The sequence below is a fragment of the Mirounga angustirostris genome, unplaced genomic scaffold (assembly GCF_029215605.1).
Source record: "Mirounga angustirostris isolate CCGP_5_RB_7025 unplaced genomic scaffold, mMirAng1.0.hap1 SCAF_8, whole genome shotgun sequence".
NCBI classification, from domain to species: domain Eukaryota; kingdom Metazoa; phylum Chordata; class Mammalia; order Carnivora; family Phocidae; genus Mirounga; species Mirounga angustirostris.
Window position 1 is genome coordinate 135,970,203 of NW_026991716.1, and position 20,805 is coordinate 135,991,007.

At 44.9% G+C, this 20,805-nt stretch overlaps 1 protein-coding gene across 7 annotated transcripts in view; it reads left to right on the plus strand.

Moving 5' to 3' along the window:
* Positions 1–20,805, plus strand: part of ZDHHC14 (zinc finger DHHC-type palmitoyltransferase 14) — a 275,451-nt gene that overhangs the window by 193,766 nt on the left and 60,880 nt on the right. For 4 of the 7 annotated variants that reach the window (XR_010413820.1, XM_064598281.1, XM_064598279.1 and 1 more), the window contains exons 3-4: positions 1,004–1,162; positions 17,207–17,305. The exons of 1 other annotated variant lie outside the window; for it this stretch is intronic. Coding sequence is in view for 5 of the 6 variants with exons in the window: in XM_064598281.1 (XP_064454351.1) it covers positions 1,004–1,162; positions 17,207–17,305 (258 nt within the window). In the remaining variant the exon portion in view is untranslated. The remainder of the gene's footprint in view (positions 1–1,003; positions 1,163–17,206; positions 17,306–20,805) is intronic. 2 more of the 7 variants (XM_045865805.3, XM_045865806.3) reach the window with 1 other exon arrangement.

Sequence of the window (20,805 nt, forward strand, 5' to 3'; positions counted from 1 at the left end):
CTAGATGAGAATAAAACTCCCATGTTTTATCTTCCTGTAGAGCAGGGGTTCTCAACCCTGCAGCACATTAGAATCACCCTGGGGGCAATTCTGATTTAATGGGTCTGGGGCTGGGCCCATGCATTAGGGGAACTTTAAAAGCTCCCTGGGTGATTCTAATGTGAACTCAGAGACAAGAACCAGATTGTAAGATAAAATGAAACTTTAAAAAATATACATATTTGTATTTTCTTCAACATTTAAAAAACCGGTTCTAAAAGATAATGAAAGATGCTGGTCAGACAATAAACAAAATATGGAAATTATTTTTAAAATATACATTTAAACATATTTTGGGGTATATATAATATACCTTTAAATATATATTTAAATGTATATTTATGCACGTATTTTTGAATATATATATAATTTATATTCCCTCCATCCAATACCAGTATTTTTGAGGAAGCCAATGTACAAGGTGGGAGATAGATCTTGGTATCAGTATCACCCTCTGTATTAATTAGGGCAACACTAGCTGCTGTAACAAATAAATCCCGGGCCTTCAGCAATTTAACACTGGGAATTTGGTGTCCACGTAACAGTATGGAGGGTGAAGGGGTCAGAGAGGCAGCTCTACTCCACACAGCCATCCAGGGTCCCCAGTTTGTGGTTCCAAGGTGCCCCTGCCTGGAGGGGAGACAGTGGGCGGGACACGGGGAGGTACCCATTGGCTGGGCCCGGCCATGTGTGCTCGAACCCCATTGGCCAGAGCTCAGTCATCTGGCCACCCCCACCTGCACGACATAGTCCGGGCATCTCCAGTCCTGGCAAGGAGCGGGAAGGCAGTGGGACAGCAGGCCCTCTGCGTCAGGTGCCTCCCAGAAAGGCGTACGTGTCCCAAGGCCAAGTGTGGCCACTGCCCTTAGAAATGCAGACTCGGGGCCTCTCTCCTAGGTGCGAGAGCCTGCAGAGGACAAGCGACTGTTAAGGGCGTGTGCTCTTTTTCTTCTTTTCTCCACAGATATCGCAAACGGCACCAGTTCAGGGGGGTACCGCCCACCTCCCAGAACCAAAGAAGTCATCATCAATGGCCAGACTGTGAAACTTAAGTACTGTTTCACCTGCAAGATTTTCCGGCCCCCTCGTGCCTCTCACTGTAGCCTTTGCGATAACTGCGTAGGTGAGTAGCCGCCGAAATTGCCTCTGGTCCACCTCTCACGTGGGCCGAGGAATGTCTGTAGCTGATGGGGGGCTGATGGCCTCGGAGGGGACTGTGCTAAACAGTCAGCACGTGTATCTCTCTCATCCTCCGGAACTGAGCAATTCAATCCTAGTTAATATTTCAAGTGCCTCCTGCCACGGATCCCACTCACCAAGCCTAGTGTTACCAGATCTGTTTTTGCTTTTTCCGTCTTCCGGCACCTCTGCTCCCAGGCCTTCTCCTCCCGGAGCGCACACACCGGAGGGGATTCTTTGTTGCCTGGAGCTGTCACATCAGCAGGCGCTAGAAATAAAACCATGTTACCCCGAGGTCCCCCCGTTGCCCAAATGTAGCCGGATGTGCTTTGTCCAGTTCTCCCAACTGCTCAGACAGGCACTTAGTGGGGGAGTTGGAGGCCCCCTGAAGCCCACGGAGGGGAAAAGAGGCAGAGGCTGAAAGATTTCCGGGCCTACAGTTAGGATTGTTGCTCTTCCCAAAGGCCACCAAGACCTTCCCTCTGGGTCCACTTGCTTTCTCCAGGACAGAGGTCCTCCGTAAGGCGTGACTCTACTGTTAGGCCACCATTGGCCCAGCCAGGATTTTTGCAGCTGACATGGGTCTCAGCCCCTTGGAATTACTTGGCAAGCACTTCCTGTCACTTCAGACTTGAGAGCTGCTAGTCACACCCACAGACCATCTTCTTTCCTGGTCTGAAGCTTCTTAGAGATGAAGTTGGCAAAGAGATGGTAGAAGACCCAAGTCACAGCAAGGGTGGGTTACACAAAGGCTCTGCCCACTGGGAAAGACCCACATTTCTCCAGTCCCATAGCCTGCCTCTAATAGAAATGACCACGGATAATTCTGGGCATTAAGCCCGGGAATCCTCTTTTAGCTCAGACCCAACCTTGTTTCCCTTAGTAACACATCATCGATGGCCAACACTCTTTCTGAGTCTATTAGAATTTGTAGGCTCAATTCTTGAGGAAAATAAAATGTTATAATGCGCTTCTGCTGTGCAAAACTGTTTTCCTTTTATTTGTCTGAAAGTTACTTCATCCTGACTTTAAAAACCTACAATTTGGTAGAAAGTCCCTGTTTTCCCCATCAGGGCTTGTCTTGGTTTTATTAACTTAGATAAATTACTTTTAACCTTGCCCCCAAGAAGAGCATGGAATTTCGTTCAGTCTTTTACCATTTTGCAACTAGCCTGAGTCAAGAGCCGGGAATCCGGTACCAGAAGGCCTGGGTGCAAATACTAGCATCGTGACTCAGACAAGCTACTTAAACTCTCTATGCCTCAGTTTTCTCATCTGTATAATGGGGTTGATAACAGTAACTACTTTATGGGACAGTTGAGGGATTAAATGGATCAATACCAGGAATAGTGCCTTGGAATAGTGCCTGGTGTAGAGCAAATATTATTGTTGTATCTGTAATAGTTGTTGCTATTTGTTATTACTTCTGCTCCCTTGATTTTTGATTGGCTTTCTCTGGATAATTTCTTGATCTACTGTAGCCCTCTGTGGGTGTGAGGATCAAAACCACACCTTGTTCTCTATGTGGGGGCAGACCAGGATTTCTAGAAGATCACATGACAGCCTTTGTTAGATTTCTGATAGGCTTCCTGGTGACTTCAGCCCCAGTGGCCATCTTGAGGATGCTTTTAAGTCAAAGCATTGCAGTGGCTTAAATATCTTCAGGGAATAACCTGTAGGGATTCTCAAGACCCTTGCTTGGGTCGTAATTTTGATAATAATGATGGAATATTATATGATGTAACTTACACTTTTCACAAAAACTCTTCTGTTACTTTGCATGCCTTCTCCTGGAGGTCTAGTGACTTACTCTAGTAGGCATTTATAGGGAGGGAGTTGGTATCTACAAACCCAAAGAGTTTACTGGGCACCTCCTTCTCTTTATTATTTATAAAAATGTTTACCCATTTCTAGATATCTGACTGTTCATTTATATCAACTGGTCTCAATCTTCTGTTTATTTTCTCTAGGCTAGACTCCTAATCATGATAAAACATACTTCCCAGCTCATTGTGTTTTAAAATTCTCTTCTGATTATTGTAAAACACTTTCTAAAAGCTCATATAATCATCTTATTCATTCCCTCCAATACCTGGAGGTGCACATACATGTCCCTTAAAGAACCCTGATGAATTAGATGTAAAATCCCCTAACCAAAATTATATATCAACCCCAGTTAATTGTGTACCTCTCCTCGAGTATAACTGTTTACGATACTACGATGTCTTTGGAAACTACCGGCTGAGAAAATAAGAGCCACCAGTCTATAGTGTCTAGGAACCCTTCTGCAACCTTTCTGATAAATCCAAGTCACAGTGGCAGTCCAGCACTCCCCAAATAAGCATGGTGGTGTCCTATAATTGGGAGATGCAGAACAGCAAAGGGAGAGACAAAGAAAGGGGAAAGTTTGGGAGTGCACTCATGAGGAGGAAAACTGGCCACAGAGCACATTGCCAACATCTGCCTCTAAGCAGCGTCTGCTGATCCTGGGGCTGGAGTGTGGCAAACCTTGATTAGGGCCCCACTGTACAAATGACAGGTGAGATAAGTAGCATCCAGCTGATTTAAAATAAAACTACTCACAGCACTCCTGGAACAACCACACAGTGATTCAAACCTACATAGCTTTGGTTTTCCAGTTCATTATGCTACAAATGGGCCTTTGGCGCAACCCATTAGCAGACCAGCAAATTGGACCTTCTTCCGCATTCAGGGAAAATAGAGTGGAAAGCAAACGTCTCCAACTCAGAAGTGTAATTGCAGAGTTTGCCATGATTTTATTTTTAGATAGAAAGTTTTTATTGAAGGAATTCTACTTTTTGTAGCCAGGGGAAACATACAATGATGTGCTGAAAGCCAGAGTTAGCACATACGACTTGCCTTCCCTTGTAATGAATGGGTTTGGGTTGGTTCTTCCTATGTACACAACTAAATGTTGCTTTACACTGGGAGAGGAGAGAGGAAAAATGCAGTTTCCCAGGTAGTCCAGAAGAGTATTTCTCTTTGTTAAGTAAGTTTGAAACAAGAGCAAACTGGTAGGGGCTCTGTATTTTTAGTTGAGGACTGAGGGAAAAGCTTTCATGGAGAGCAGACTCTGGTGCAAATATAGAATGGGTTAGCAGAGCCTAGTGGTTGGCAGTATGGCTGTAATGCACAAGACCCAGGACTGGACCCAGGTCCTGTCATTAGATGGTATTCATACCTGGGTAGGTTATCTGACTATCCCCAACTGTTACCACATCTGTAAAATGGGATAACCATAGTACTACCTCATAGGTTTCTTTTAAGGATTAAGTGAGATAATGTCCGACAAGGACCCCATATAGACCTGATGCACACTGGGGCCTCAGTGAATGCTTCCCATCAGTGTTATCATGGGTAACCACGGAAATGCTGCCATAACACTCCCAAATAACTGCAAAGAACAAGGTTCATCTTCACAGCGTGGTAGGAATCACCTTGTTTTCCTGTAATCTGGTTTGCTTTAGATGACCTGCAGTGCTAGAAGTGAATATATCCTCCCCACCCCTCTGGTTTTGTCTCTGCTTACCTCTGTTTCTGTCTCTCTCTCAGAACCTTTCTCTGTCTTCTCTCTTGTCCTTTTTCTCTATTGCCATCAATTGTTTCTGCACATATGGAACCGAGTATTTTGGCTTATTTGTTAATCCAGGCAATCTTTGAAGTTATACAGTATTTTTAAATGACCAACATCTGGGGCCTTGGAGCCCCTTCTGCTCTCTCTGATCCTCAGGATCTCTCAGATCATTATTAAAGTGAGACTAACTGAAGGTGCTGGAAAGTAATTGCGTGCTTGGGAGGTCCTCTCAAACTCACTGTTAATCCCAGAGCCCCAAGTCTGCTCCACATTTCAGGGAAGTCTGTCCTTTGGTGGTCTCTGGTCTCCTGTCACAATAGCCAGCAGCTTTCACTGGAATTGGGTATTCTGAATACAGTCTAAACCTGTAATTAAAAGGGACTTACTTGAAAGTAGTTTAATCACACACTGTGGACTAAGTTGAGTTTGTTCAACAATGAGATGGCGCATGCGAGCATTTGTAAGCCTGCTCTACCGTGAGTTTGTCTAGCTCTGACCAGGCAGAATGCAGCTTACCCTGAGGCCCAGAGGTGGCCTTTGGAGACAGGAGCCCCCTGGGTCCCAGACCTGCTGCTCTGCGTGGGCAAGGAAGACCCTCTGCATATGCAGTGCCATATCCAGAAGTGCTGTGAGGACAAAGAAAAGGGCATGTGAAGCCCTCAGACTGTGTTGGCCCCTGAGGAACGCTCATCACTGCCAGCCTCTTTCCTCACACAGGGGGTGCCCTGGTCCCATTTTGTTCTGTCCTTGTCTATTAGTTCTGGTGTAGGTGGCACAAAGAACTTCCAGAGGCCCTATACAGGGACTTGGTGTTCAGTGACTCTTGTTTTTGGAAGAGCTGTACCACCATCTTTAAAAATCCTTATAAACTCCCTTTCTCATTCCCCTGCCTTTTTTGCTGTGCTCTTTCTCTCCTGGGAGTACTACACACTCCCCTTCTCACCCCACCCCACAGTGTCTTCCTCCCATTGATCCAGCTCCTTCCTCTATGATGTGGTTTTCTGAGCTCAACTGCTGATATTTTGTCTGTTGTGTACACTCTGTGTACATTAGAGCTCACTCATTAGAGTTACTGCTTCACGGTTGTGCTCAATATTAAGAGATTTAGAATATCTGAGATTTGGAATTGCAGGTGCCTTCTGGTGTGGAGTTGCATTCTGGAATGTCTTTTTAACTATTAAGTATGGTGAGAGGGCTATTAATTTCCCATAAGAAAGTGTATCATTTGAGGGGAGTGGGGAGAGCTTGCATTTGTATCCTCGCAAGAACCAAAACAAACAGGGCTTTACTGTACCCTCCCCCCAGTTTCAAATATCTTTCCTTTTCAGTCACATGTAATAATCACCTATGTGTCAGACCCTGTGCTAGTAGCTAGATACATCAGAATAAAAGTCCTTGAAGATCATTACTAAGAACAGTTCAAGGAGAATTCAGGATAGAAATCATTATATTTATTATGTTGCATAAGGCAAAGAGAGTAATTTTACACTGGTAAAGAGTACAATTAACAATTGAGTCATCAACATATATGCACCAAATAACATTGCATCAAAATACATAAAGTAAAAATTATTAGAGAAGGCAAGGATAATTTGGTATAAACAATGCTAATGAGAAACAATTGCATACTTCTAATTTTGATGGTTCAAGTAAGTAAAATACAAGTAAGGAAATAAAGAATACTAATATATAATTAATACATATATGCTGAACTTTTTTCTACAAAGTATATACTTACCTTTTTTTTTTAACTGTGTGTGGAATATTTACAAAAATCAATCCTACTAGGCCACAAAAAATTCCTAGCTTTCTAAAAACAGATATTGCACAGACCATATCTGATGGCACAACAGTAAAACTAGAAATCAATCACAAAGAGATAAATATACAAACCTGACCAATTGTGATATTTTTAAAAAACTTTTTAAACTTCAGACACAAACCTCAAAATCAGTTGTGGAATAGATTGAAAATGACAGTAAGAAACATGCAAAAGAAAATCTATGCTTGTTAGCATTCTAAATTTTAAACACACAAAATAGTTGACCTAAGCAGAAAAGGAATTATTTAGAAAGCTGTCAGGTAGCTCATAGAAATGAAGGAGAAGCCTGAGAACCAGGCTCAGAAACCAGGAAAAGCCAGGGAAGGCTGAGTGACTGAGTGCAAACGGTCACAACTGCAATAGGCACAAGCACCGCAAGCAAATGTTTGTTGCACCACCACTGAGTTCTAATTCTGCTGCTGCTATCAGCTTAAAACTGTGACTCTGTTCATCTGCAAGGACTCTGGGTTCAGACATCTAGGTGGGAGCACCTGGGCCTGTTTCACTTCCACACCCAAGAAGCTAGCAAGGTGGGAGAGGAAACTACCCACTTTCAGCTTCTATAACGGGGGTGGGAGGGTGGGGTCCTGCCTCCCACCTATTTTGGGATTCTCCCCAAAACAGGAAGTTTACTTAGATGGTGAATGGCCAATAAAATAAAGAGTTTTTTAAAATCTAGTACAAAAAACAAAACTGAATTTAGAAACAAATAAATGAACATAGCATCCATCTCAAGAAGATAGAATAGCAAAATAAACTTAAGAAAAACAGGAAGAAAATGATTAATGACCTAGAAAACAGAAGAATAAATATGATACCACCTCTAATTCTTTGGAAAATAAACAACGTAAAGATAAACATCTAGTAAGACTGAAAGAGAAAATAACAAGAACGTAGAAATAACAGATTCAAATAAGACAAAGATAGGTGATTTTTTTAGTTATTAGAAAATAATTACATTAGTTTGCATATTATATAACTCTACTCTGATTGCTTTGAAAATCTCAGTGAAACATGATTTTATGAGAAGTGAGTCAAAGAATGAGTGGAAACTTAATAGACTACTTATAATGAAAAACTGAGTAATTTACTGAAGAATCAACCAAGAAAGATGCCAGAACCAAACAATCTTACTTCCAGTGCTCTGAATAGTGTTTCAGATCTTAGAGCAGCTTGGACAGCTTTTCAGTTCATTTCACCAAGATAGCATAAACCTAACACTAAAATCTGATAAAAACAACATGAAACAAAAGACTCTCATTAATAAATGTATATAAAAGTCAACATGATAACATAGCAAATTTAATCTAGCAGCATAATAAGATAATAAGAGAATTTGTCATTCTGACATAGAAAGGTATATCCCAGGAATGCAATTTTTAAAATGTTAATAAGTCTCTTACTATATCAGTAGGTCAAAGGCCAAAAGGTATATGATCATGATAAATAATAGAAAGAGATTTAATAAAATCTGGCACCCATTTCTAACTCTAAAACTTGGTAAACCAAGATTGGAAGGTCTGGTAGGCAGAATTTGGGCCCCATGATCTCCATACCATGGTATTACTCCCATAGTTAGGTCACCTCACATGACAAAGAGGTTTTTCAGATGCCAATAAGGTTACTAATTAACTGATGTCAAGTAATGATCCAGGTGGGCCCAGTGTAATCACAAGAGCCCTTCAGAGCAAACAACAGAGCAAACAACAGAGATTCCAAGTAGGAGAAGGATTCATCCTGCATGGTTGGCTTGAAGATTGAGGGGGCCATGTGGGAAAGCTGAGAAAGAAATGAATCCTGTCAACTGCACTAGGCTTGGAAGGAAGAGGACCCAAGCCCAATGGCACCTGCACCCCCCACCTTTACCTTGATCTTAGCCTTGGGAGACCCTGAGCCAAGCTCCTGACCCACTAAAATTTCAAGACACTAAAATTGTGTTGCTTAAAGCTACTGCATTCTGAAGAGATATCTGCAGTCCCATGTTCATTGCAGCATTAATCACAATAGCCAAGAAATGGAAACGGATGAATGGCTAGAGATGGTGGTATAGACATACAATGGAATATTATTCCTCCACGAGAAAGAAGGAAATCCTGTCATTTGCATCAACATGGATGTATCTCAAGGACATTATGCTAAGTGAAATAAGTCAGAGAAAGACAAATTGTGTATGATACCACTTATATGTAGAATCTAGAAAAGCCATACTCATAAAAACAGAGTAAAATGGGGGGGTGGGGGGCAAGGGAGATGTTGTTTAAATGTACAGATTGCTAGGCAGTTATAAAAAAACTAATAAAAAACGAATTTCCTTTAACATGATTGTAAAGATGAGAAAAGCTAACATCTTCTTTATGGCGAAACACTGGAGGTATTTAATTAACGTTAGAAACAGATTAGGATGTTCACTATCATTGCTAGCATTTGACATTTTCCATCTTTTTCTAACTAATGCAGTAAGATGAGATCAAATAAATATGAACTATCAAAAAGGAGCAGGCAAAATTATCTGTTCCTTGTAGACGACAAGAAAACCACTAATAACATTAGAACTAGTATCAACAAACATTAGAACTAGTTTTTTAAATTCAGTAGGATTATTAGTTACCAAATCAATACATTAAAGTACGTGGTCATATATCACTTAGGAATCACAATAGAAATCAAGATACATTCTCTCCACAAACTGCCTTATAAATTTAACCAATTTGAGGCAGGGGACAAGATCAAATAATTGCACAGTTCAATCAAAAGAATAAGCCAGCCATAATAACCAATAACATTGTGGGAAAAGAGCAATGCAAGGAGCCCTGTACTATTAGATATCATGAGGTCTGAAGCGTGTTCCTGACCCACAAACCAGGTGCAGAAAATGACTTGGGGCCCCCCCTACACGTGTACATATGTGTGTGAGTGATTTTTTCATTGTCATTTCTAAATTTTCCAAATCTCTAAAGTGATCATCAGAATGCACAGTCCTTGTTCAGAAGGGTCTTACCATCTGGTGAGGAAGGCGGAGATCACCAACACAGTGGAGTATGGCAAGTGCCATGGGGAGGGGTTTTTGGGAGCCCAGACTTCACAGTGCGGGGGTCCCTATGCTGAGTCAGACAGCATAAGTAGGGGTTACTGCATTGCAGGAGGGCAGGAGACCCAGTGGGTCGACACAGCAGGCAGACCAGACAGGAGGACGGAGGCTCAGAGACTTGCGGGGATGCTTGAAAGCAGTCCAGAAGGCCAATCTCCTGAGATTTGGGGGAGCTATTTACTCTACGTCTCCTGTGGGGGCTGCCTCTGGGCTTTCTGCAGTGACACACGGGCTGGGCTCTTCTGCTCCTTAGGACATCTAGCCCCTTCCTGTTTGCCTGTCAGTTTTTTCTCGGTGTCCAGAGTTTTATCCTTTTTGATTGAAGCCACAGGTCCTGTAACCAAATTTCAAACTCTATCATACAATCGCCTTAATGCTTTTGGATCCAAGCCACCAGTCCTGCTTTCACCTTCTCCCCTTCATGAACAGTTCTGGAAAGTTCCTGCATGCCTCTGAAAATTGTGCGCCTACCTCTGATTCCAAGTGAATGCACACAGTCATGAGATCTTTTAGCTGAAAACGAACTTGGAGGTTTTTGTTTTCACGGCTCGTCTCTTGTAGTGGCCCGAGGGCTTAAGGGGGCTTGCGAAATGAAGAGCCCGTCAGGGACTGTTCCCATCATTGTGATGTAACTCACACGTTGAAGGACTGGGGAGAGAGCGGAATTCAGTTCACAACTGTGCAGAAAACTGCCATGTGTTCATAAAAGGTTTTAGTCATATCAGAAGTTCAGAGCCAAATTTACCCACCTCTGAGCAATGTACATTAGACCGGGGGGCGGGGGGGATGTGTATTTTTGGTGCTAACTTATTCCTGGTTTGCTTATAAACAGCTCAAGTCCTTTTTCAGAAAGAGAGGGGGGTTTTAATTAAGTCACTCATTAACAGTGATTCAGTGCTATTAGCTCACATGACAGATGACAGAATTCCAAGTAACCTTCTTGACTTACTTGACAGTAAGAAGACATTCTTTCCTGGAAGTCTTGTTACCTCCTCTTGCGTCAAATGAAAACCATTCCTGGTTGCCTCCACACTGTCTGCTCTGTCTGTTCCTGCCAGCTCTCATAGCCCGTACATCACACCTGCTCCCCTTCTCCGGGGTCCCCGGCTGGCCTCAGCTCTTTTCTTGGTTCTGCACCATCCTCCGTGGAGCCTTCACAGCATAGGAGCCACCCTCTTGTTCCAGCCGAGTAGCCAGGCTCTTCCCTGGCAATCTCTTCCTCAACGTGCTCTCCCCACGATGAGGTCCTCCGCATTCTGCTTCCAGGAGTTTCTTCCAAAAAAACATTAACATTGAGGGTCTAGAGGTGCTTTTGAGGCAATAACCAAAATAAAATGAAACTCCTCAAAGTCTTTCATCTTGCAGAAGAATCTACTTCATAACCTATTTGTTATAGGTATAAGTACATGTAAGTACATATAAACGCTTTAAGATGGACTACGTGGCCCGGGAGTCTGCATTTTAGAACAGTTCCCAGGGGATTCTTAGTCGCAGTCAAGGCTGAGAGCCAGGGGAACAGACAGGGTTCCAGCCTGGAGGTCAGGCCATGTGGAAGCCTCAGGAACTGCTCATCTCTCACAGAGAGCAGGCCAGCCGTGAGGCTTCCTACAGGGGGCAGCCACTTCTGGAAGAGGAACTGCTAAGGTGATTTGCCACCTTGAAATGTTAATATTAATAAGTAGCTGCCATCTTTGGAGCCTGCTAGAAGCCATGCACTGGAAGTGTTGAAAACTCATCAATAAGGCTGTATTTCTCCTCCAGCTCCCCTTAGGGCCATCTTTTCTCTGGGTGTCTGAGGAGGGTGTTGACACAGTTTGCCAACAGGGGTAGAAGTAACGTAAGCATTTACAGCGAACCCAAAAGTATGTATTCATAATAATCCACTGTTGACTTGAGTGGCCTAGAATTGGAACTGGCCTCCAGCAACAGATTGTTTGTTACGTGGAAGGAGAGCACAAAGAAGTACAAGACAGGCCTCCTGCCCTTGAGAAGTTTTCTGCCTACATATGAAAGTTCACTAATACCATAAAGAGTATTTGACAAATTCGCAACACTCAGGATATCTAGTCTGACCTTAGGATGGTCATTTCAGATGAATTCTCCCAAAGGGATGAGATGGGAGGAAAGTCTGGAAAAATCAGATGGCAGCCTCCCTGAGGCCCCAGATGCTGTCCAAGAAGGAGGGACCAGACTCAGCCATTAGCACGTAATGCTGGAACAGGAAATGGAGACGATCAAAATCTGGCCTTAGGAGGACAAATCTCATATAGTGTAAAGTGAGTCGATGAGATGTATTAGTTAGCTACTGTCCAGGGATGCTATATGACAAACACCCTCCAAAATCTCCATGGCTTTTAACAAATAGCACTTCTCTTTCTCGTGTGCCTGTGGGGCAGCTCTGGGAACTGGCGGGGCTTGGCTCTGGGCATTGATGAGGGTGAGTCTTCTCCTCTGATCTGATTCTGAGGACCCGGGCTGACGGGACTGCAGCTAGCAGGGGCATGTTCTCCTGACGGTGGGGTCACTGGCCGCATGATGGGCACCAAAGCCAGCAGTGGCTCTTAAGGCCTCTGCTTACAGCACATGCGCTAAGCCTCCATTGGCCAAAAAGGCAGATGACCCTCTGACCATGACCATGATCTGTCAGTGGGCCAGGGAAGGATACTCCACTCAAGAGGGAGGAAAGTGAGTATTTGCTGAAATTATCCAATCCGTCACCTGCAGGGAGACTCGAAGACTGAAGACCAGTCAGTTTCTAAGGCTGTGTGTCTATTCATCTTTTTACAATATAGTGTCTTATAGTCCAACAGTCTGTTGTTTTCTTTAGCTGCCCAAAATTGAAATTGTCCTCCAGCAATGGATTTGGGAGTTAGGGAGGCAAAGTACATCACCAGCCATGAAGTTTCTTCTTCCAACATATCTGAGGCCATCAGCTGATCCAGCTGCTTGCTGTTGGGTGTTAAACAATTAATGTTTCACAAAATTCCACCCACTGTCAGTAGCAGTCGGACAGGACTGAGCTGTTAAAGGCTGAACACTTGGATAGTGACCAATAACCTGTGCGCTCTTGTTTTGAAAGCTTAGTACAGGTTTGTACATTAAAAAGAAAAAGCTATGAAAATAATTTGGTTTGTTAGAATACGTTAAGTTTTATTTTATTTTCAAAACGTTGAAAAGTGTTTTAAATAAAAGACTAATTGACATGGAAAGATTAAGTTGGGAAAAGGGGAAGAAGAATCACTTATTTAAAAATTAGTAATGTGGGGCGCCTCGGTGCTCAGTTGGTTAAGCAGACGACTCTTGATTTCAGCTCAGGTCATGATCTCAAGGTCGTGGGATGGAGCCCACATCTGGCTCCCTGCTCAGTGGGGAGTCTGCTTGTCTCCCTCTCCCTCTGCCCTGCCCCCTGATTGCATGCATGCTCTCACTCTCTAAAAATAAATAAATAAATCTTTTAAAAAATAAAATAAATAAAAATTAGTAATGCAAAAAAAATTACTAATGTGTCTATAAACATGAGATTTTATATTTTTTATTAAGGAAGGGAAATGAATACACAGAAACAATGTATACTAAAATAGTTCTTGGGTTTTTATGATAACATCATGTATTTATGTAGGGCTTTTTACTTTAGGAGGTGGTTCCATATGGTCTCTCATCTGTTGCTCACAACCAGGCTGTGCATTAGTCGGGGTGGAGAGCATCATCCCCACTGGATAGAGAACTCTGGTTCAGAGAGGGCAGGAACTTGCAAACGGTCACACAGCAAGACTCAAGTAGCCTGAACGAGAAGGCATTCTCCCAAGCCCTATGGGAAAGCTTTAATGCACAGATGCAGCGCAGGGAGAAACTCAGCTGAGCCGGAAGGTGAGAGCGGTAGGCGGACGGTAAGATTTTAACATGGGAGGAAAGACGGTAACCTCTATCCCAGCCTGGTAGAAACATGCCACTCATCCAACACTGAGTGCGGCTCTGGGCCTGGGCTCCGGGCAGGGCTGCGGCGTGCAGGGAGAGTAGGAAGATGAGTCACCCTTGTTCACCAGCCTCTAAGAGCTTCTGAAGGCTCCAGGATGAGTAGAGAGGGTGTCTACCATGACTTCGCTGGACCCATGCACAGTCTTAAGTAAATTCAGCATGCTAGTTATTGTCCCGGGATTATTGAAAGGTTAACAAGATGAGGGACATGTGTAAGAACTTTAAATTATTAAAAATCTCTCGTGTGTGCATATGACGGTTATAGTACCCTCCCGAAACTGTACTGTGTGGTTATATTACCCCCTGAATTGACATACCACAGACTTCTTGTACTTGGATGGGGCCTTCTCAGGGCTCAGGTCCGTTAAGATCCAAGGGGAGGGTTTAATGAGGTGAGCTGCTTACTTGAATCAGAAGGTACCAGCAACTTGAGTGGAAGCTGTGAGCCCCACATGGGAGAGAGTTCAGTGATCCACCCCGACGGCCTGGATACAGCAAGGCCCCGACGGGCTCAGGGTCGGAGCTCAGTTGCTGTGAGGATGGGCAGACCAGGGTTGTGGTCCCCTGCTGCCCAAGTGCAGCTTATTCCACGGGCCTGGCTCCCTCCAAGGACAGGGCCTGACCAGGGACCAAGCACCTTGCTTCTAGAGTTTGCTTCATTCCTGATCTGGGCATCGTGGATGGAATTCAGGATCTGTGAGCTTGGATGGGAAAAACAATCACATCTTTATTCTCATGAACCTCTCAAGGAAATTTAATATTTCCTTCAATCATGAATCCGGGCCACAAACCACACGAGTAGTGCTAGTCACCACAAGAGACCACAGACGTTTTCTGATGCCCTCGCGGTGGCAGATGCTCAGACTAACATTTCCATTTGTCGCTGCTCCACAATCACGGCGGCCGATAAACTATAGCTTCTGTTATCTGGCATGTTAACAAATAAACATGCATTTTATTATGTCACAACTCTAAATTCTTTTGAAAATAATACTTAGTATTGGTTTCTTTTGTCCTCTCATGTATTTTATGAATTTAAAAGCACACGGAGAAGGGGGGTGTCTGTAAGCTCCATGAGGCAACTGACAGGGTTCACAGCACACATAAGAAGTTAAGAACCCTTGGTTAAATCTTGTTTAGACTCTTCACTTGTTAGAAAATAGACTTCTGAGGATGACAGGTAACATATTCTCCCCACTCCACCACCCACCAGATGGATTGTGTTGATTTTTTTTTTCAAGTAATAACAGTAACATTTTTTTCAAGAATGCCCTTTGTTTTTTGGTTTGGGTTTTTTTTTTTTAAAGGTTTTATTTATTTATATGAGATGGCACACGCACAGCAGGGAGGAGGGGCAGAGGGAAAATCAGGCTCTCCACTGTGCAGGGAGCCCAATGTGGGGCTGGATCCCAGGACCCTGAGATCATGACCTGAGCCGAAGGCAGATGCTTAACTGACTGAGCCACCCAGGCGTCCAAGAATGCCATTTTTAAAAGCTTTTTTTTTTTTTTTAAGAAAACAAATGACACTGGGCTTGTTCTTCTTCCTTCCTCTTTTTCTTCCTCTTTCTCTCTCAAAACAAATGCAGGTGTGCAGCACAGAGACAGCTTCCTGTGAGGTGGGCGGGCCGGTTCAGAGGTAGGATTTGCTGTGTGAGCCTCGTCTTCGCCGCCTCTCTGTGCTCTTGGGTAGATAGAATCCATCTTGAAAGTTACTTAAAAGTTGTTGAGAATCCCTTCCTTCCCATTGTTCTTGTCTTGATCCCTTTATACTGCTGAGAAATACTGGGAAGAAAACAACCCTTAGTGTTGTTAAAGAAATTAAAACCTCCCCACAAAGGATAACCTGGCATTGTCTTAAATTTGAAGCAAAGATCATTTCCCAGCCCCACATGCGTTATATAATGGTCTGTATCCCATACCTTTCCACTGAAAGTGGGCAAAAATAAGGTGGTATTACAGAGCATATTCTTGACTCTTAGGAGTTAAATCACAACAATATCGTAATAGAGTGGTATGCCGTTTATCACATGATAAAAGTAACCAGTTTTCTACAAGTGGTTTGTGCCTGAAAAACCATTGCTTATTGGTAACTGATTCATAGGTTTTTCAGTCCAATTAGCTGAACAAAAAACCTGCATTTTTTCCATCTTTGATCACACTGAATCTTTGCTATAGGATAGAAAGTCGCCAGTGTGTGTGCCTGGGATTATTAAAATCCTGTGCTCAGGGAAGCAGTGGACTTGTAGGCTCATGATCCTTTAGGGCTGTACGCGTGACTGTGTAAACACTTCTTTCAGCTGTTGAAGGAATATCTACTGACTGTCTATCGTCAGGCCCTGTGTGAGACAGGCACTGGGGAGACCATGGTGAATGTGGTTAACAGGGTCCTTCCTGCCTGCAAGGAGCTTACAGGTGTCCCCCGAGGAACGTACACACACACCCATGGAACAGGGAGGCAGATGAATAATGGGAAAGTACAGGGTCATGTGGGAACACGCAGGAGTGATTCCTAACCCAGAGGAAGGAGCATCCAGTCTGAGAAGCACAGGATGAGCACGGGTTGTCAGGCAAAAGGAGGGACCCGAGGAAGAGGCTGACGTGGAGAGTCCAGGCAGAGAGGGTTTAAATGAGAGGCAGGAGGTAAGCACGCACCTTCCAAACCTGGGGAGGAGTCTCCATCTTACCCCAAGAGCAGGAGACAACACAGTGACCTTATCAACTCTGTGTTTCAGAAAGTGCCTCTGTCCATTACCAGCAGTGAATGGATGGTGGCAAGACAGCCAAGGAGATGGGTGGGGGGACTGCTGCCCCAGGCTGGGGGGCAGGTTCCCTTGGCCCAGGCTAGGGAAGTGACCATGGAGATGGAAAGACAACATGCATGGATTCCAGAAATATTTCAGGGGAAGAGCCAGCAGGACTCCGTGCTTCATTGAACTCATGGCGTTGGGGCAAAGGAGAATGAGTGTTTGAGCCCTTTATCTCTTGAAAGTATGATTATTTCCCCATGTTAAACATTAATGCTTTTAAAGAAAAATGGAGTTCACATATTTTAATTGAATCACGGCATGCTGACCTGAGTCTGTACAGTACATAACTCAGTTTGACTGCCTGGAAGCCTCTGGCTCTTGGTTCGAAACTCGATCCATAGCCATTTAAACATGAGGACCCAGAAACAATGGGACCAGCTGCAGAGAGCCAGGGCTATCATGTCCAGCTGGGAGTGGTTGGTTGGTGTCTGTGAAGTCAGACACAGAGAGGGAAGAAAGGAAAGAGGGTGGGGAAGTGCTAGAAAATCATAGGAAGAGAAATAAAGAAGAGGGAGCAAAAAAGGCAAACATGGGGGAAGGGAGGGTGGTGAATGGGGGGGCCTCAGCGGCGCTGGGGTCAGAAGCCTGCAGGGGGCCGAGAGCAGGCAGTCCTAGGACAGGACATGCCACCCCAGGAGCTGCCAAGGATGCCAGCCAGAGGGCAGACCCCACAGTAACTCTGCTCCCTTCACCCAGCAGGTGGCCCCACTGCCAGCACGCTCACGCCCCTCCTTAGTCCAGCTCCTTACAGTTTACACAGTGACACCAAGAAGAGTGCTGAGCTTCGTGGTGAGCAGGGTGAGTTGTTGTCCTGAGTTGCCACTAACGAGGAGTCCATTTCCAGTCCCGCCACAAACAGGGTCTGTCCCCAGTGCTAGAGCCACAGGATAGAGAATGACGAAGAAGCCAGTCCTTCAAGAGAGCCCACAGGTGACAAGGGACTGTCCGTGGGCAAAAGTGGGACTGTGGGCAAGCATGTGAGCGAGGACAGGAGGAGTGGGAGCCTTGCCTTGGGGTGTCAGGGGCAAGCAAGGGGCCCTCAGAGGTGGATCCCGGCTGGACCAGTGTCCAACCTGTCCTTGACTTTCTGGCTAAAATTCATCAGCAGTTTCTTCGAGAGAAAAGTGGGAAACAACATCCTAACATACCTTTTTAGAAATTTTGCCCATGACTTTGTAGGGTGAGTCCTCGTCATTCTCATCCCTGTGGGGCAGGGGGCTTCAGATTCCCAAAGGCGTCCTTTGGTGGCATCACTGCTGCCCAAGGAGAGGCCCCAGCCCCCTTACAACCCATTGTCCGCAGACAGCTGAACTGGGTCGATCTGAGACCATCTGGACCCAAGAGTGGGAATAATCAAGTAACCTGCCCGGCCCACCAAGTCTGAGTGAGGTCACACATCTCGTTCTCGTGAGTCACCGCAGTTGAGGCTGGGATGGCGGGAGGGCTCACACCCAAAATGAGACAAGGCGGGTGAGGTGAGCAGCCTTGGTCTCAGAGCCTGCACTTCACAGGAGTGAGGTCCGGGTTCTGCCAGTGTAGGGGGGGTGGGGTGGGGACAGAGCCATCCCTTTGTGACATTGTTAGCCAAGCTCCCACACTGAATGAGCAAAGCCAGGATGCCACTGTGTTCGTTTTCAGCAAATGACTGTGACTTCCTGTCCCAGGGGCCAGAGTTCTCCCACCATGCAAAACCACCCCTTTCTCTGCCTGTGGCCAAGCTACTTGGGCAGCCAATTCATAATCAGAATTCCAATTTATAACCATGGAATGAAAAAAAACCACAATAGGAAACAGAACCCTGCAAGGGCCTCACCCTGTGCGACTTTCTGGATGATTGGGTCAGATACCCTCACATGAGAGTGGGAGTAGTTTATATCAGCACTTGAGAAAAAATGCTTTGTTAGAGGACTCTGATAATTGACAATAACGCATTTAAAATCATTTTTAAATGTGTCTTTTTTATTCCGCACATTTATTTAAAAATGGTTTTCAAAAAAGAGAGACCGTGTGTCTGATGAGATCGTTTGGAAGGCGCATCTCCCAGCAACAGGAATGTTTCAATGACAGAATTTCTGGGGCCCTGGGGCCCTTTCTCCGCCTATCCCGGGTGGGCGCCATGGGACTCCAGCCCAGTGTCTGTGTGCGCTGCTCGAAGACCTCCTTCTGAGGCAAAGGTAGACTGGACCTAAGCCAGAGGAGAGCGGTCTCTGGCCATGGGTTTTATTTTTATCTGGCCAAGAAGTGCTCGCCTCATTTCCACCTATAATTGTCAAACTGCAACTCCGCTTAAAAATACATTTTTTCGACACCCAGGGAAGCCACAAGCAATTACCTCATGGAAGTCTGTTTCTGTTGGTCTCACTGTCCTCCCCCACCTCCACCACCACGTGTATCTTTTTGACTCGCTGTCTCCCTTGATGTGTGTGTGGTTCCTGGCTTTGTCCCTGGGGAGTGTGTGCTCGGCTCTGAGTCGGCTCCCTTTGTCTTCCTGAAGGCTGTCTTTCCCTCAAGTTGATGGCTCTAGCTCAGACCTCGGCTCAGAGACATCCCACATCATCTTTTCCTGTGACCCCCACCTTGCTGAGAGCCAAACTGTTTGTGGGTCACACTTCGAGTAGCAAACACCTAAGAGTCACTTTGACTCCTTCCTCCTCCGCCATGCTTCTCTGTCTTACTGGGTGGGTCCCAGCTCCACCCCTGTCACCCGCTTTGTTCTGCCAGGGCCAGCGGCAAGCTGCCATCACCTCTCACCTTGACCGGGGGTCTCCTGGTGGCCTCCGCCATCCATCTCTTCTCCCCATCCGATCCACCCTCTGTGACTCCAAACAGAATGTGATCACCTGACCCTTCTTAAAAGTGCCTTCCTGCAGGTGGTTACTAGGAAGGAGGCCAACATCCTTAACCTGGTCGGCAAGATGTGCGCCCTGCCCACCTCTCCAGCGTGGCCCCCTGTCCTTTTCTCCATTCTTGGAATAAGCCACAGTCCCCTCTGTGAACTCCAACCCACCTTTCAGGGAGGGACCTGGGAAGCCTCCCACGGCTTTCTGAACTCTGCCTTCACGCGCCCCGGCCGTCCTGATATGATACAACGAAGGCTTATTTGGAATTTGGAGTGTGCACTCCAAGAAGGCAGGCGGTGTCTATTTTTCTTGTTCCGTATTCCCAGCAACTGGCCCCTTGCCTGGCATGCAGCTGCTCAGTTAATATTTGTTGATGGAGGGAGCAAAGGAAAGGAGGCAAGGAAAGAAAAACAAAAAAAAGCAATTAAACATTCCTCTGGCTGTATCTACCTTCATCTCTCCATTTTACCTTTCTCTCTTAAAAAAAGTATATTGCTTTTTTGGTTCTATGACTAGGTTAGTGCTCTCAACTGGAACAAAAAAGTTTCCTTCCTACAATCTACACTAAATAAAACTTCCCGCCCCACCCTCAAACTCTCAGAGTTCTAGAAGTAGAAATGAACATCTTCAGACTCCGAGAGAAAGGATAAAAAATTAGAAAACAGAAGTTTGATCAGAAACAGATAACCCTGATATAGCCCTGGGAGGATGGAAATGGCATGATTGAAAATGTATTTCGGCCTCTTGCAGATATGATATCTACATATATTTATTCACTGGGCAAGTATTTGAGGGCCTGGCATGTGCCCGCTACAAATCTGAGGAAAGCAGTAGTTGCTTTCAAACTTTTTTCGTCCCCACAATTCACAGTAAGAAATGCATATACACGGCACTCAATGTATGCAAATGCTCAGATAATGTTTCATGAAACAGTAACTTGATTACATGAGATGCCTTGATATTTTCTAGGCTATTTTTCTTCCTTTTTTAAAATTTGAATGCTGGTCACGGCCAACTAAATTAATTTCGTGACCCACTACTTAATCACAGCCCTTGGTTTGGAAAACCCTGAATAAAACATAGGCTCTCCCGGTAAGTAAAGCTGCTCCCTCTCTCTGTGAGTGCGCGGCGGCCGTGGACAGTTATGCAGGGTGAGCAGAGAGCCAGCCTCCAGCCGGCTTGGGGTTTTAGGGCATGGTTCTTCAGGACCCGAGTACAACACATTTAGCAGACCCATTAGTAGGTAGGCACCTGCCTGCCTGCCTTCTTAGAACAACTCAACTTGAAAATTTGTTGTTTGAAATGAGTTACTTCATTTTCAGCCAAGAAAATCATAGATCAGCCATTCTTAACCCCGGGGTCTAAGAACAGGCTTGGGGAAGTTGTATGAAAACTGCTGTGTATGCGTGCATTGGGGGGGGGGGGGGTGGCCACAGTTTTCATCAGATTTTCAAAGCA